At 53.3% G+C, this 15,357-nt stretch overlaps 3 protein-coding genes across 5 annotated transcripts; 1 reads left to right on the top strand and 2 right to left on the bottom strand.

Annotated features, from left to right (window-relative positions):
- Positions 1 to 256: 256 nt before the first annotated feature.
- On the top strand, positions 257 to 2,971 carry RNF181 (ring finger protein 181). The gene is made up of 5 exons (XM_038561576.1): positions 257 to 413; positions 1,209 to 1,339; positions 1,516 to 1,625; positions 1,807 to 1,881; positions 2,140 to 2,971. Exons 1-5 carry the CDS (start codon positions 328 to 330, stop codon positions 2,197 to 2,199), a joined length of 462 nt encoding a protein of 153 aa, XP_038417504.1. The 5' UTR covers positions 257 to 327; the 3' UTR covers positions 2,200 to 2,971.
- TMEM150A (transmembrane protein 150A) lies at positions 2,924 to 7,223 on the bottom strand. Of its 2 annotated transcripts, XM_038561574.1 has the most exons (8): positions 7,100 to 7,223; positions 6,402 to 6,582; positions 5,904 to 5,951; positions 5,478 to 5,564; positions 4,810 to 4,877; positions 4,343 to 4,470; positions 3,955 to 4,132; positions 2,924 to 3,691 (listed from the first exon to the last, which is right to left on the bottom strand). In XM_038561574.1, the coding sequence occupies exons 2-8, from the start codon at positions 6,464 to 6,466 to the stop codon at positions 3,450 to 3,452; spliced, it is 816 nt and encodes a 271-aa protein (XP_038417502.1). In that variant the 5' UTR covers positions 6,467 to 6,582; positions 7,100 to 7,223; the 3' UTR covers positions 2,924 to 3,449. The 2 variants fall into 2 exon arrangements, with proteins under 2 accessions (XP_038417502.1, XP_038417503.1); XM_038561575.1 differs by lacking the exon at positions 5,904 to 5,951.
- Positions 7,224 to 8,951: 1,728 nt separating this feature from the next.
- C17H2orf68 (chromosome 17 C2orf68 homolog) lies at positions 8,952 to 14,565 on the bottom strand. Of its 2 annotated transcripts, XM_038561570.1 has the most exons (5): positions 14,354 to 14,565; positions 14,160 to 14,278; positions 13,960 to 14,043; positions 13,064 to 13,215; positions 8,952 to 12,698 (listed from the first exon to the last, which is right to left on the bottom strand). In XM_038561570.1, exons 1-5 carry the CDS (start codon positions 14,458 to 14,460, stop codon positions 12,576 to 12,578), a joined length of 585 nt encoding a protein of 194 aa, XP_038417498.1. In that variant the 5' UTR covers positions 14,461 to 14,565; the 3' UTR covers positions 8,952 to 12,575. The 2 variants fall into 2 exon arrangements, with proteins under 2 accessions (XP_038417498.1, XP_038417499.1); XM_038561571.1 differs by lacking the exon at positions 13,960 to 14,043 and having other exon boundaries at positions 14,354 to 14,557.
- Between the last annotated feature and the right edge of the window lie 792 nt (positions 14,566 to 15,357).

Genomic DNA, 15,357 nt, shown 5'->3' with positions numbered 1-15,357 from the left:
CCCGACACTTGGCTATTCAGGGCGCCGAGCACCCGACCCACACGTCATTCGCAGATACCCTCCCCCAGGGTCGGAGCCCCAAACAGCTGTTTTTCCCGACCGGCCCAAGCCCCTGCCATTGGCTGTAGCCTTTGGTCACCTGACTTGTTCGAGCCAACGAGAGGCAGCAGAATTAATACTTCCGCTTTCATGCGCCTAACGAGCCTCTGAGCCCGCCTTTCGGATGCTCTGATTGGTCTTCCTCGCTCAGGCCCGCAACTTATTGGCCAGCGCCGTGGGGCCACAGTCCAGCGGCCTCCGAGGGCTGTGTCAGACAGCCCCGCCGCCATGGCGTCCTATTTCGATGAGCACGACTGCGAGCCGCTGGATTCCGAGCAGGAGGCCCGAACCAGTATGTTGCTGGAGCTCGCAAGGTGGGTGCACGGAGCTGGGGGGTGGGGGCTCGGGTAGCAGGTATCTGGGCTGGGGCTGGCTGGACAAGGCGGATTATAGACGGCAGAGAGTCTGGGGAGGACGGATGAATCTTATGATGGAGAGTTAGTCCAGAGACGAGATTCGAGGAAGATCGATAATTTGGACCATCCGTGGGCGGGCCGGGGATGGTAGGAAAGATGGGAGCTGGCGAATAGGGGAGAGTGGGGGGCGGCAGGGCAGTCGGTTCTAGCAGGGGAGGGGCCGTGTGGGCGTGAGTAGGTACATTCGTTAGGAACAACAAGCACGGAAACCACCATTGCCACTTGGAATCTGGCTTTACCAGGTCATGTCTACATGGCCTGAGTAATTTCTCTGAGCCTGTTGCCTCATGTGTAAAATGGGACTAGGACAGCCCCGGTGGCTCAGCGGTTTAGCGCCGCCTTCGGTCCAGGGCGTGATCTTGAAGACTCGGGATCGAGTCCGACGTTGGGCTCCCTGCATGGAGCCTGCTTCTCCCTCCTCCTGTGTCTCTGCCTCTCTCTGTCTCTCTCCTGAATAAATAAATACAATCTTTAAAAAATAATAAAATGGGACAAAATAGCTTGCATGCTTGGGGTTGTCTTATAGCAACTGTAAACCATTTTCCATTGTGCTTTTTTATCTAGTGAACACTTTTGGGGGCTAGCTGTTGGTACTGGCTCGACAGAATATTTATCTGTTAATGCCTACTGGATTGTGGGGGCAAAAAGAAAGTACGGTTTTCTTCGGTTCTGATCATGCATCGTTCCTCCCAGGTCACTTTTCAATAGGATGGACTTTGAAGACTTGGGGTTGGTAGTAGATTGGGATCATCATCTGCCTCCACCTGCTGCCAAGGCTGTGGTTGAGAACCTTCCCAGGACAGTCATCAGGAGCTCTCAGGCTGGTGAGAACACAAATTCTTACTATTTGGGGCAGGTTTGCCAGACGCACCTGCTCCCAAGCTAGACTGGTCTAGCCCTTCAGTTTTCCAGGTCAGGTTGGGGCAAGAATGTCTTTCAGGAGTGGGAGCCGGGAGGCAGGGCCTGTAGCAGCTCTCCTGATCAGCACTCCTTCCTCAAGAGCTCAAGTGCCCCGTGTGTCTTTTGGAATTTGAGGAGGAGGAGACTGCCATTGAGATGCCTTGCCGTCACCTCTTCCATTCCAACTGCATTCTACCCTGGCTAAGCAAGGTACCGCTTCCTTTCTCTCAGCCCTTACCCTGCCCTGGGCCCAATTCTCAAGCCTCTTTCTGTTTATGGACTGTTAGGGGATCAGAGAAGGGAGAGGGTACGGGTGGGAACTGGGAGCAAGGGGCAGATGTTAGCTTATAAAGACCAGACCTGGGCTGGAACACTGCCCTCCTTTTCTCAGACAAATTCCTGCCCCCTGTGCCGCCATGAGCTGCCCACTGATGATGACGCTTATGAGGAGCACAGACGAGATAAGGTAAGGGCTGGTGGTAAGTGAAGAGGGTGGTAATGTGGACCCCTTAGTCGCTGTCCTCAGTGTTCTCATTCCCTACCTTAGCAGGCTTGGTTAGGCCTCAGAGTCACTGACTCTGGTCGTCTTCCTGGTGACTTTGGTGAGGGACAAGAGCCTTGGCGATGCACATGCTTGGGGCCTGAAAACAGTGATAGCTGTCCCATCGCTCCCCCCACAGGGCTTCAGGTATGACCCATGCCCAGTGTTTCCTCTTTCCTTCAGGCTCGCAAGCAGCAGCAAAAGCACCGGCTTGAGAACCTCCACGGAGCCATGTACACATGAGGTGCCTGGGGTTGAGCACTCGTCCTCCACAATATCTTCCTCCTGCACCTTGAATCCTCATTAAAGATTTCTTTACCCACCCTGCACTGCATTGCTCACAGGCCTGGGCAGGGGTTCTGTATCCTCCATGAGGTCCCTACTGTGGTTGGGGGAACCACAGAAAGTACCGGGCTACATGTCCCTTCCTGCCAAGCCTACTGGCCTGAGAGCAGTGGAACCCAGGTCAAGAACCTGGCCACTGGAGCAGCCAGTGACTGGGCCTAGGTGTTCATCGTTGGAAAGCAAAATGTGTCAGGGTCTGGCATCCAATAGCTACTTACGGATGGTAAACAAAATCTAGCCTCTGTCTCTCTCCCCTGCAATTTTTAGTCAACCTTGGAATCCCACGGGCTTTTTTTCATTGTGAAAACCGTTTCTAGCATTTCAAAGTTGCTCTCTGGATGACCTCCTTCCCCCGCCCCCATATCCCTTACTAGAGAAGCAAACTTCACATGGAATTGGGGAAGGATCAGGTCAGTTCTTTAGACTGTTTTAACGCCTAGAAAGGGTTTCAAGCTCTTGAAGGATATTTGGATAGCACCAGGCATCCTTTATTCTTGGCAGCCCTGCTTTCAAAGAGCAGTGGGCACTCTCCCTGAGGGCAGGGGATTCCTCCCACCCTTTGCCTAGGGAAAGCTGACCTGGGTCAGGCCCTCTCCTGATTGTTTAGAACAGACTACAAACATGCAAATTAGAATTCTTTTAATAGATTAAAAAAAAAAGTATTAAAATACCCACGTGGTTCTGCTATGTTATTTGCCTGAAAGTAAGGGGCCGAGTGAAGAATCCCAGTGCAGCTCAGTGGGCCCAAAAGTGGGCCTTCCCACAGACTAAGGAGTGCTCCCCCTTCTATTCCCTGACTTCTATCCCTCTTGCTGTTTCCAGCCCCCAATTCCTGCAGCGGGAAACCCCAGTGGTGTTGCCTCGGCACTGGGGAGTAGAAGGCACCTGAAGGGCTGGCTGGGTGAGTGAGGATATGTGACCTTTAAACATAAAACACTGCAGAGTCAAGCAGTAGGTTGCGTGTGGCCCAGGCAGCAGCCAGGCCTGCTCTTCTATAGCACAGGTGGGTATGGGATGGCCGTTCCTCCAGCAGCAAGGAAACCCATATCCCAACAAAATACTTTCTCAAAATTGTTTTTGGTACAAAATAAATGCAAAGTTATGAGGTGGGGAGCTGCTGAGGCTGGGCCAGCCACCCTCCCCAGGCCTCAGATCATGGCGATGCTTTCCGGAGCACAGTTGAGGTGAGTGGAAGTGCTACTGCTTCCGGAGGACTTGCAGGCCCGGCCAGAGGCAGGCTGCAGGGCAGCCACCAGTGTCTCTGAGGAAACTGCCCCAAACTCATAGCTGAAGGTGCCGTAGAAAATGAGGATGTCGATCACAAACACCCACTCGCACAGGGCTGCCCCGTGCTGCAGCTGAGAGCTCTCATGCATAAAGAAGACACCACCTGGAATGGGGCTAAGGAAGTGTTCAGTAGGACACGTGGGATGTGGTGACACTCCTACCTTCCCAGATAGATAACTAAGCTGGGCCAAAGAGCCTGGTCTCCCACCTGGGAGGGGAAGAAGGAAAACACCCTGGGCAGTATTTTCTGGATATACGTGTGCCAAGCTCTCCCCCACTCCCCACCACCTACCCCCCCCAGCATCTTGGGTGGGGAAAGGCTGGGCTTGAAGATGCTCTCCTGGCTGCCCTGTCCTGGAAGGATACTGAGGATTAGGGTGACAAAGGCGATGGCTGCCAGCACAATCCGCAGGTAGGCCATAGCCAGGTCCTGGGGGGCAGTGGCCCCATGGTAGGAGAGAGCACAGTGCAGGCAGACAAAGAGCAGGCCAGCAGGGAAGGCCACACCAGTTCCGATGTAGTGCAGAGACTTTGCATGATCCACCTGGGCCCAGAGAGAAGGGCTGATCTGTGAAGCAGCCCTACCTCCACCACCCCTCTTCCCCACCTCTATCTCCCTTCCCTCCCAGACCTTCTGTCTCCTCCCTCAGCCCTGAAGGGCTGCAACTTGGGTCAGCCATCAGGGGACAGGGCACCTGCAGACAGCCAGGACCCATTAGTTAAAAAAGTTCAACATGCAGGCAGGCGGGCCCACCTGGAAGTTGCCGACCACCACCAGGCCCGCAGCATTGGTACAGCCTGTGATGAGCGTTGTGGTATTAACCCAGGAATGACGACTCTGCTCCAGGAGCTGCCCATAGAGCAGCAGGCAAATCAGGACCACTGGAGGAAGAGAGCACAGGTAGGGCCAGCTCTGGTGTCCTCCTCCCAGACTGGCCCAGCCCAGCCAGCCCACCGACACCCCCACCCCCATCCAGACACTGAAGGCTGAAAGGGAATAGAAGGGCAGGTGGTGTACTGGGTTTCCTCAGGCTCTGGCCAGCAGGGTGGCTGTGCAGGAGACTTTGGCCTTTGTTGAAGAGGAGAGAAGTAGCCCCTCTTGCTTTTTAGCCCTTGGTGGGAGGGGGCTACACTAAGCAAGGGCTTCCTGGGCCTTTCTGGGAGGGGGGTGGGGGTATGGGTTGGACTGGGCTGGCTAGTGGGGCTGAGGGCACAACTCACCCATGAAAGCACCCATGTTGCCAATGAGGCTGAAGAGGCAGCTCTCTGGGGGATATGTGCCACACTTGCTGGGGGTGGGGGGCAAGGACAGAATGAGAGAGGGGCAGGAGCACTAGCACCCCCATTCTGGCCCGTCTGTCTCTTGCTTTATCTGTACCTGTCCTTAGGCAGGCCACTGATTTATGAGAAGGGCCAGTTGTGTATCACAAACAACCCGCCCCAGGCTGGGCCCTCCCCCAAAGCAGAGCTCATGTGTGTGATGGGTAAGGGAGTACCCAGGATTGCTTGGCAGAGGTTGAGACTCCTTGGACTCGCTGTGGCTGTCAAGGCCTGCAGCCAGTCTGGCTTTCCTTGTGCCAGAACTGGGGCTGGGCAATCAGAGGGCTTGAACTTAAGTCCAGGTGCCTCCACTTACTAGCTGTGTGACCTGGACAGATGACATCCCTCAGTCTGTTTTCTTGCCTATAAGACGGTGAAAACAGTAGCTGCCCCAGTGCTGGTACTGGGATTAAATGGCCCTATGCATGTAGAGCATTCAGCACATGGTGACTGGCATGGAAAATTGTTATCAAGTACTCTTAATACACTCATTATTTCTGAGACTGAAAGACAGGTCCTTGTCTGAGGGGCTTGGGTCTTCCCTGACCTGCCCAGTTTCCAGGCCTTACCTGATGAGGGGGATATCATCCAGGGTGCAGCAGGTCTTGGGGCCCCCTTGTTCAGCAGGGTCAGGAGAGCAGGATTCGTTGTAGGACCTGGTAGGCAGGACAGAGGGTAGTCTGGGGAAAAGTGGTTCCCCTAGGTTCTCGGCCTATAGTCTCAGGCCTCTCAGGGATCACCCTCCCAGACTTCCCTTGGCAGGGACAGAAGAGCCCACTTCCCAGAACTGGCCTGAGAGAAGCCAAAGGGGTGAAGGGATGGTGGGAAACAGGTAGATGGGCACGAAGCCATGCCTGGGGAGGGACAGGCGTTGCCAATGTCAGATAAAAGCAGTCAGGCTCAGAGTCTCCGTCTGGCTCGCAGCAGCCCCGACCCAAGAGGGAACAGAGATGAAGGGAGCTTTAGAGGGAGGCTGTCTGCAGAGTACACCATACCAGTTCTCCACAGGGCATGCGTGGCGGTTCATCACGGCCATGGCATACCTGCGGGAACACAACCGTCACCCCACACCCACGACCCTCCCAGCCCGGCTCTCCCCTGCTGACTCTTCTGCCTTGACTCTGGCCCCAGTCAGCCTTTGTCCTTGCTGGGGACTCGTGTTGAGGTGATCCTGAAGCTTGACACCACAGGAGAACCTACAGCATGGCCCCAAACAAGAGGACCTGTGGAAGTAACCCTGGCAAGAAGTAGGTCTGTCTGGGTCACCCTACTGGACAGCAGTGGTGCCAACGTCCGAGGGGACTGTGTGCCCAGGCACAGGGCCAGGTTTTGGAGACAGCTAGTGGTCCTGGGTACTACCCCGGAGCCTACAGCAGGACAAGGGGCTGTGTGTGTGCCATCGAGCTCCCGTTGGGTCCTGGGAGGCCCTATCCCTTCTAGGCTGGGGCCCATTTTGTCCCGTAGTTGCCGTCCCCCTCCCCCTCTTTACTCACACAGTCCATAGGCCAGTGATGGAGAATGCTGACAAGCTGACAGGAAGGAGGATCCAGGCGGTCATGAGGGAGGGGAGCCAGGGTGGTGGTGATGTGGGGGGAAGGACAAGAGGTAGGTGGGAAAGAGGGGGCCGGCCCAGCTACCTTAAGGTACTTCGCCAAAACCATCAGCGGCCCAGGCCTGGTGGAGAGAGACAGGTCAAAGTCCAGGGTCCAGTGCCTGGCCGAAGTCGGTGGGCGGAGAAGGTGGTCAACACTCAATTCACAACGCCCACGTTTTGGGCTGAGCCCACGCCAGAACGTGGACACCTGGCTTCCACCGGGGGCCTCCGCATTCCAGCCCAATGCCACCGGTGCGCCCAGAAGCTCAGGCGGGGCTCTAACTTCTGGGGAGGGAGTCCCGCTCCCACGCCCGAGGGACCGGGCAGGGGGAGGGGCTGCAGTTAGGGCTGTCCAGGGGGCCGCGCCAAGAACCTGCGGGCAGGTGCGGGCCGGGGCCGAGCGGCGGCCGCGCGCAGGGAACCACCTGACCGCTGGCGCCCCGAGGGGGGAGGCAGGTTAGCGCAGGAAGCCCACCTCGCCCGCCCCTCCCCCCCGTGTGGGGGCACGGGGCCCTCCTCTCCCCCGCCGGAGCCGGGGACGCGAGTCTCCCCAGCACGTCCCCCGAGGCCGCGGACATGAAGGGGCCCAGTACGCACCTCCCCGGAGCGCCGCGCCCTGCTCGGCCCCGCGTGGCGCCGTCTCTGGCTGCGGCCCTCGGAGCAGCCCTGGAAGGTTTAAAGGGCCGAGCGGCCCCGCCCCTGGCGCCCCGGCCGCGCCGCGCCGCCCGACGGGACGTGGAGTCCGCGCCGCCCCGGCCCCCGCGGCCGCTGTCGCCGGGAGACTACAACTCCCGAGCCCCCGCGCCCGCTTGGCGGTGGAAGCGTGGGCGGCGCCCCGCCTTCGGGGGGCCTGAGCGCCGAGGGCTGTGGCGTGGGACTGGAGCAGAGGCTTCGACTCGGAGATGCCCACAGTCCCGCGTGCCCGGGGGCTGCTTTGGAAGCTTGGGGAGGCGGGAAGCTCCCGGGGCCGCACAGCCGTGATTGGCATTGCGCGCAAGGCTGGAGGAAGCGTCTCTAACCAAGGCGCCCCGCGCCTGCCTCTGTCCTGGGCGAGGCCGCTCTGCGAAGAAGCGAGCACGAAGTCTTGGCTGTTACTTAAATTCAAGAGCCCTGGATTTGGCTTATGCTTCCCTCGGCTCAGCAAACTCTTGAGGGCTACTTTCATCACTTATTTTCAAGGGTCCAAGTATAGAGTACTGTAAGAAGTCAGTGTCCAAAACAGGTTTCCTGGGTGATGAACACTTACTTGAAACAAGGCCACAGATATTCATGGTCACACGTGGCCAGGTGTTGGTAACCAAGAGAGATAAGGCAGACTAGAGGCCCAGAGCAATTTGGGAAGAGTGAACAGGATAGTGTGGGAATAAATTACCATCGGTTTCACCAAAATGTACAGGCCAAAGTTGCCTTCTTGGACATACTTTTCACATACCAAAAGTGTGTCTCACACACTAAGAATCCCAGCATGTGCTGGAACCTCTGTGAGACACTAGGGCTGACAGACCATGGGCTGCCAGGAGCAGGGGAAGCTTAGATCTGGCAAAGGTAATGTGCAGAAACGGGGCCCTGTACTGTGGGGGAAAAATAAACTAGACAAGGACCTGAAGGAGCAACCTTTTTTGGACCCAATGGAAAGTAAAAATGGAAACAGGAAATCTGTTGGGAGAGTGCTTTTCTGAATTGCATCAGGACAAGTAGTTAAGGAAGGCCCAAGAAGTATGGTTGTGCAGAGTGATCACTGTACAAGACCTGGCTGAATGGATCAGTGGGGTTTAACATCCAGTCCACTTTTTGCTGGCCATGTTGTGCTCCAGGACGCAGAGGTGTTGCTTCTTAATTCAGAGAAGCACGGTCTTCCTGCCCAAGTGTGTTACCATTGGAGCAGGCACCTTTTCCTCACCTGCCCAATGAACCCTCAGCATTTCCTACCTCATTGGAAGCTTTGCAAATCTTAGTCAACATTTACTATATCCTGCTAATATATAAATCCTGGGTTTGAGTGTCTGTCCCAACTGTTATGGGGGAAGACTTGAAAAAACTACTTAGGTCCTAAACTGGCTATTCTAACATACAATGGGAGTAAGACAAGCACTCTAGAACCGGGACAAAGAAGCAAATTTTGGCCTAATAGGATAATCTCAGCAGTCCCTAAAGTAGAATTACTCCAAGATGGGACTTGACAGAAGGGCTTTTCATGGAGAGTTGGTAGGGTGGAGTCACTTATCATATAAGAAGTGGGTCCAGACATCTTTAATAGTCCCTTCCAACTCTAATGCTACGTGACTCTTGTTGTTATGCTTCAACCTGGGCAGTTCTTAAAATAGTCAAGGCAAAGCAAGAGATGAGATTTCAAGTGCTGATTCTGTGGTGCTGAATGACTTTAGGGCAGGCATTTAATCTTCACTTCCCTTATGTACACAAGTGATTTCAAAACTCTTGGCAAAAACAGTGCTGTAAAAATAGTTTATTGCTTAAAAAGAATACTGTTTTTGAAAAGTACCTTCCTTCCAAGATTTTCAAATAATTGCACACTTCATTCACACAGCAGAAACATTGGAAATGAGAAAACAGAATAATATATGGCTTGTTACGCATTTAACACAACTTGACCAGTGCAACCAACCCCTCATCCTGGAGGCTCTGAGAAGGAAAAGGAGCCAAATATTCAGACGGTTTTTACTTTTAGTGTCACTCTAACTACTGGAGAAATTTGGGGTGGGTGCCTATGGTTTCTTACCATCTGAGTCCTAAATAATAGGAATTCAACAAGGGAGCTTAAAATGTTTCAGAAAATTGTTAACAATCTCTGCTGATTCTCCCAAGAGGTAGGAAAATAATCTGTCCCCATTCCTCTTTCTATATGCAAAGGTCTCATGTATACTTGTAAACCAGCTGGGGATCCTCTACCCTACTATCCATGCATCCTGGCAAATGCATAGCAGGTTGGATACACACTACCTCAAGGTGTTTTCTTCCAGTCCCATGGGCTAAATCTCTAGTTGGCAGTGCCCTTCAGAGTGGACCATGGAGGTGAAATGCCCCTTTCAGAGACTCATACATAGGGAGAAGCATGTTATTGCCCACATTGGTCCTACTGGCTGGCCAAGTGCCAGACTCCTACTCTCAGTACAAAAAGCTTTACATTCTTGTTTTCCCTTCTTGTGTTACATTCTTCAAAGACTTATATGCTTGCCAACTGGCTAGAACTCAAACTTTAGTATTTACTCTTATGCAGCCCAAAGCCCCTAAGAACCCCAGATTCCTTCTATTTATTATATCATCCATGGTGGCCCAGGAAACAGAAAGCCTTAAAATCCAAGACCTAAGTGGAGAACATTCATGGACATGAGATACATCATGAGATACATGAGATACATCAAAGAGGCTACCAGACTTTTTTTTTTTTTTTTAAGACAGCCAAGAATGTGTCTAGTCAAATGAGTGTTCATTCTGAAGCAGCCTGCCTAAGAGCTCCAGTTAATCTGACACTGTTGCCACTGTACCAAACAGTATGGGGCAGTCTTCTTTGTGACATCCCTAGAACCTGTGGGAAATGCTCTGTAACATGCTCCTTGATGGCAAAGCACTGATTTTTGAAAACAGCTAGAAGATATTTGGAGGCCAGTCTGGTGAATCAACTGCATAGTACCAGTACCATCCTGGAACCCAGACTGAGGGGTGGCAATAAGCAATGAGCCTGAGCGGTAAAGCTGTCAACTGGCTGAGGGCTATATCACCAGAGAAGTGCTTTAGGCATACCTGGAGCAGTGGCAGCATCACTACCAACAGGCTTCCCTTAAAGGACAACCTCTCATTTAAGTACTAGGCTTAATGCTTTCTATAGTCCTACTGCTTAAATTAAGAATTAGGATGCTTTCTTGGGTGGAAAACATTCTACATGAACTTGATACGCAAAATGCCTTAAGAAAATAAATTCACAAACAAGGAGTTTTCATCAATCTCTTACCTGAGAGTGTGAGGATTACATGACAGACACATAAAAAGGTCACATTAGGTACACACTTCCCTTCTCACAAACAGGAATGGAGGCTAGAATTTCAGGTACCATGCCTCTGGCTTCTTCTTCTGGTCTTGTTTCTAAATTCTTTAATAAATCCGTGAAATAGGCCATCCAGTTGTGAGAAGACAGACCCAAGAAGTATTTCCAGACTAGGAAGCCTAAGAGTTCCAGTGAAATCCTATTTCCAAGTCAGAAGATCAGTTGAAAAGCTGGAAGACTAAAATCCCCAGTCCTCAGAGCTGCAGGGAAGATTGGGCATAGAGTATGGCATGGCCTCCTTGACTTAGAGGCTCTAGAGGGTAGTCAACATTGTAAGTCAAAAGGCACTTCTAGCCTGGCTGAATAAGCAGCAGGCAGATTTTCTCCCCTGAAAGTAGAACTGAGCCCAGGACTGGCAAGTTTAAGGTATTTAACCTTGGGCCAGCTCTGTGGGTCAGGAACACTCTGGTCCCTGGCTCCCTTCACAACCAGGCCCATCTAACTTATCTACCTCACTCACCTTCCCAGAATTTCTCTGGCACTGCAAGCTGTGGCTTACTGGATTCTAATGATGCAGTTAGTTTAAGTAGTTGCCTTGCCCCGTTTCTGAGGTGGTAGATTTTCAGGGGTGTAGGGCACAAACCAACAGTGCCCTTAGGTGTCCTTTAAGAGAAAAGCTGCTGAGATGGAACAGCCAGGCAGATCTTGAGACCCTGATGTAGAGAAACCCCTGGGGCATGGGGACTTTGGTTTCAAGAAGTCTTAGTGTTCATGGGCTCACTTAAACCCCGTACTTCCAGTCACTGAGGTTAGGTCAATTGCTGGAAATCTGAAGTGGCTTGGAACTGCAGTGCATAGGATGTCTTATGAACTTCTCAGACCTTAGCCTAACCCTGTGTTAGGGAAAACATTCACTGAGGTGAAAGCAGTGATATTCCTAGGATCTTTACCCTAAGGATCTCCGTTTATATACTCTTGGGAAATACAAAAGGAGAAAGAATGGGGCAAGGGAAGGGCAGATGAGAGAGGCTCATTTCGCTGCCATTGTTTGGCCTTTTTTTTTTTTTTTGCAACTAGGGGTCCAAATAGACAATTATTGCTCATGTTGAATTTCCCTTTGTATGTACATTCAGGACTGTTAAATCACATTTGGAGAGTCAGCTTCAAGCTTGTTTTGATAATTCCCCCTTAGCCTGAGCAGAGGATGGTCTGTTCACAGCCAGGGATGAGGCTGAAAACTGGAATCCCATAGCTCTAACCAAGGCAGGTTTTGCTGCAAGAAATCCTTGCAGTTGAGTTCTGGCATCATCCTCCTAGGTCTCTTTATCTAGACAGTGCCAAACAGTGCGGTATAAGCGAAACTTGCAAAAGCCATGGAAGGGGTGGGATACATGCTTGCAAGTCAGTCTCAAAAATGAAGATCTCCCACTTTACTGGTATTGGAATTACTGGGAGAGCTTATCAGGAAGGTAGCCCCCCCCCCCCCCCAACTCCCCACCTTCAAAGTCCTGAGCAGCTGGGAGGCGAAGTCACATTGGGAGGTGGGGTGGAACTGATGGATTCTGAGACAAAGATGAGGGAATGGAAAGAACAAGGAAATGGCTGGAAGAAAGGTCTAGAAAATATGGACAGAAGTGAGCAGAAGCAAGGAACAAAGGAACCATAGAACAACAAACACAGTTCATTGAGCTGGGTAGAGCAGCAGTGACTAGATGTCCCATTGCATAGGACTTCAGTAAGAAAGCAGCATGTTGGCATAAGGTTTCATACACCTCAGCTGTCCCTGGAGTCTCTGCTTCTAGAACACCAAGCTAGCCAAACAAAATTCTCAAATCCCAGAATACTAAGCTGGTCAAATGGGCCAACATACAAGAAAGAATGGCTGCAAAGGAGATGATTAGGCTTGTCCCTGCAACACTGTTCCTGCGTATGTGTGAGCTCAGGGGTGTGTGTGTGTGTGTGTGTGTGTGTGTGTGTGTCTCAAGATCAGCTCAGACTGGTCCTGGCACCCCCAAACTAGGAGTGAGCTCCCTGGGCAGTGAATCCAGCCTGGTGAGAAAGCCTTCAGCCTGGTCAATGTCGGCTCTGGCGCTTTGCAATCTCCTCCTGGATGCGCAACTTGAGGGCCTCTCGCATGGGTGGATCCAGAGGCGTGTGTGCTGACACCTCTTCACTCACCCTTCCTGGATCATCATCCTACGTGGAGGAAGAGTCAGGAAGCTCAGGGCCTGGCCTCTTCTGAAAAGGCGACCTGCCCTGTCCCTAGACAACATTCTCACAGAACTTCATTTGACTCACAGCTTCTTGCCAGTGCCTGTCATTTCCCAGGTGCCCCTGTAATAGTGATTTTCAGCTGGAGGCCACAAGCCCTCCCTGGTTCCTGCTGAGAATCACTGTGTGGCAGGCGTGAGTTGTGCTCAAAAGCATCGCCCAACAGTCTATGCTCCCATGTGGAGCCGACACTTCCCACTGGCCCCGAGGAAAATAGCGGCTCAGGCTCTGGCATTGATTTCTAGCATGGCCAAGGACCTTCAGGCTGCAGCTGTTTCCATGAGGCATACCTGATACACAATAACTGAGGTGACCTCTCCGCTGTCTGCCTCGTATTCTAAACAGAAGAGCTGATGGCCAGAAGGTTCTGGCTCGGAGCTGCCACTACTGCTGCTTTCACCGGACTCCTCACAGTCTGGGTTGCTTGGGTGGGTAGAGCCATCTGGAAGGATGAATCACAATGAGAGGGAAGAGGGGAAGGCTGCTGGAGCCCCTGCCCACATGGATAACACATGAAAACATACTGTAAAGGAAGTCCCAATCTTCTTATGGACTTTGTGCGTGTGTTATATGTTAAGTGTGGTGCCAATCGATAGTTTCATTTACCTTTGTATCCCTGCTCTGGGGCCAGCACAGTTCTATCACGTAGTAGGTACACAATCACAATGCATCTTCATCTAGTGAATAGCGTTGGAAGGTAGTGCAGAGATGGCTAGAGTCCTACGTGGGTTTAAATTCAGGCTCTGCCATTTATTAGCTGCGAGACCTTGGGCAAGCTAATCTCTCTGCGCCTGTCTCCTGACTGTGAGACAGAAATGATAGTAGTTTCCATCCTAGGGGATCTTGGGAAAACTAAGTGAATCGATCTTGGGAAACCTAAGTGAATCAACGTACCCAAGATGTAAAAACACTTTTAGGTAACGCTAAACAAATTCAGTGCCACAATAGTTAGCTATTGTGATCTCTAGGTCCCGGGGAAGCTGGAGAAAAGGCCATTTAGAATACTTAGTTCGAGTTTCATTCCACACCCACGTCCTGGTCAACTACAGGTGTGCCAAACTCTGTCAGGCCTAAAGCACGACAGCATGGTGGGCAAACCAGTAAACGACGACTTGCTGGTTCCCAGATAATTCCCGTTAATCGTGATGCTTCACGGGGCGGGGGGGGAGGGGCGCGGGGCACGAACCTTCTCTGTTCTCAGGGAGAATGTGAGTGGAGAAAGGGGAGCGTCGAGGTGAGGGTTCCGGGAAGGGACGACATGAACTGAGCCCTGCGGGTTCAAAAGCGGGTTTTTTTCCATGTAGAGAAAAGAGCGCAAAGAGACAGAGGGCTGGGGGCCGAAAGGGCGCGCGGGCTGGAGTAGGCAGGCGGGGCGGGCGGCCTCACCTCGGTGTCGCGGCAGGTACACCTGCAGGTCGGGTTTGCGGGGCCGCGTCGGCGCGGGCGTGTGCCGCCTCCTCGCCTTCTCCTTGGCCGCCTGCTTCACCTTCTTGTCATAGTCGTCCCTGCGGGGAGCCGAGCGGGAGTCAGGGACGGCCGGGCAGAGCTAGGCTGGGGGCGGCGGCGGGGCGGGGCGGTACCGGGCCAGCTGGTTCCGTCGGATGTGGTGCACAAAGCCGTGGCTCATGTCCAGCCGCCCGCCAGGCTTGCAGCAGACCCCCTGTCCGGGCTCTGGAGCTGCTTCCATCTGGAGCCCTGCGCTCGGAGCCGCCGCCGACTCCACGGCCCCAACGGCCGCGGTCCCGCCGGGGGAGGTCCGCGCCGCCCCTCGCCGGACTTCCGGCCCCGCGCCCCGAGGTCCCGCCCCGAAAGCGCCTGCCCGGCCGAGCGTCGCCCCGCGCAGAGTTCCCGGCGCGGGTGCTGCCTCGGGGCATGCGCGGCTTCCGCTCCTCTTCGGGGATTTTCTTTGTGACATGAGCAATACGAAAGAGGACTTAGGCTGACTGCTGACACATCAGAACATTCAGAAAAACACAAAGCACCCATTACACCACTCAGCGATCGGTGTGTGGAATCTTCCTTTCCTTTTTGTGGTGACAAAATGCTGTGTAACTCCCATCACCGGTTGCCTGACCTCGGCTGACTATTGAACGCCGCCGAGCCTCGGTTTCCTCCTTTGTAAACGAGAACACAGCGCAAGTACGTCCAAAAGAGGTTGTGAGGAGGCGGGTATTCAGGCGGGTCACCCAGCGGCACGCCTGCCGCGCAGCCCCTCCAGCCCGCCCAGCGCCCGGGTCCACCTGTGGGTATGGCTTAACTGTCCCCGCCGGAGGACCCGGCGCTGTTCAAAATTTGCATATAGTTTTGGAGCCCTCTCTAAGAAAGGAGGGGGGCACCTGGTGGCTCGGGTTGAGCTTCCGCCTTCGGCTCCGGGCGTGGTCCCGGGGTGCGGGCATCGAGTCCCACCTGGAGCTTCCGGCAGGGAGCCTGCTTCTCCCTCTCCTAGGGCTCTGCCTGTCTTCTCTGTCTCTCATGAATGACTTAGAAAAGGACAAAATTGGGAATTTGTGATTAGCATAGCGACACACTGGCACATCCACACATAGAACACCACTGAGCAATCAAAAGGAACAAGCTGTTGGTA

The sequence above is a fragment of the Canis lupus genome, chromosome 17, assembly GCF_011100685.1.
Source record: "Canis lupus familiaris isolate Mischka breed German Shepherd chromosome 17, alternate assembly UU_Cfam_GSD_1.0, whole genome shotgun sequence".
Classification (NCBI taxonomy): domain Eukaryota; kingdom Metazoa; phylum Chordata; class Mammalia; order Carnivora; family Canidae; genus Canis; species Canis lupus.
This window is presented reverse-complemented; position numbering and strand designations above follow the sequence as displayed.

Bases quoted from the DNA above. Each gene is read 5' to 3' on its own strand.
- TMEM150A (XM_038561574.1), bottom strand. From the start codon at position 6,466: ATGACCGCCTGGATCCTCCTTCCTGTCAGCTTGTCAGCATTCTCCATC. The intron at 5,565-5,903 runs GTATGGTGTACT...CCTGCCTACCAG, and splicing joins GCATGCCCTGTGGAGAACTG to GTCCTACAACGAATCCTGCT. The intron at 4,471-4,809 runs GTGAGTTGTGCC...CTCTTCCTCCAG, and splicing joins CAACATGGGTGCTTTCATGG to TGGTCCTGATTTGCCTGCTG.
- C17H2orf68 (XM_038561570.1), bottom strand. From the start codon at position 14,460: ATGGAAGCAGCTCCAGAGCCCGGACAGGGGGTCTGCTGCAAGCCTGGC. The intron at 13,216-13,959 runs GTTCGTGCCCCG...TCATCCTTCCAG, and splicing joins TCTCCCTGAGAACAGAGAAG to ATGGCTCTACCCACCCAAGC. The intron at 12,699-13,063 runs GTATGCCTCATG...TCCTCCACGTAG, and splicing joins CCTCAGTTATTGTGTATCAG to GATGATGATCCAGGAAGGGT.
- RNF181 (XM_038561576.1), top strand. From the start codon at position 328: ATGGCGTCCTATTTCGATGAGCACGACTGCGAGCCGCTGGATTCCGAG. The intron at 1,626-1,806 runs GTACCGCTTCCT...TCCTTTTCTCAG, and splicing joins TTCTACCCTGGCTAAGCAAG to ACAAATTCCTGCCCCCTGTG. The intron at 1,882-2,139 runs GTAAGGGCTGGT...TCTTTCCTTCAG, and splicing joins AGGAGCACAGACGAGATAAG to GCTCGCAAGCAGCAGCAAAA.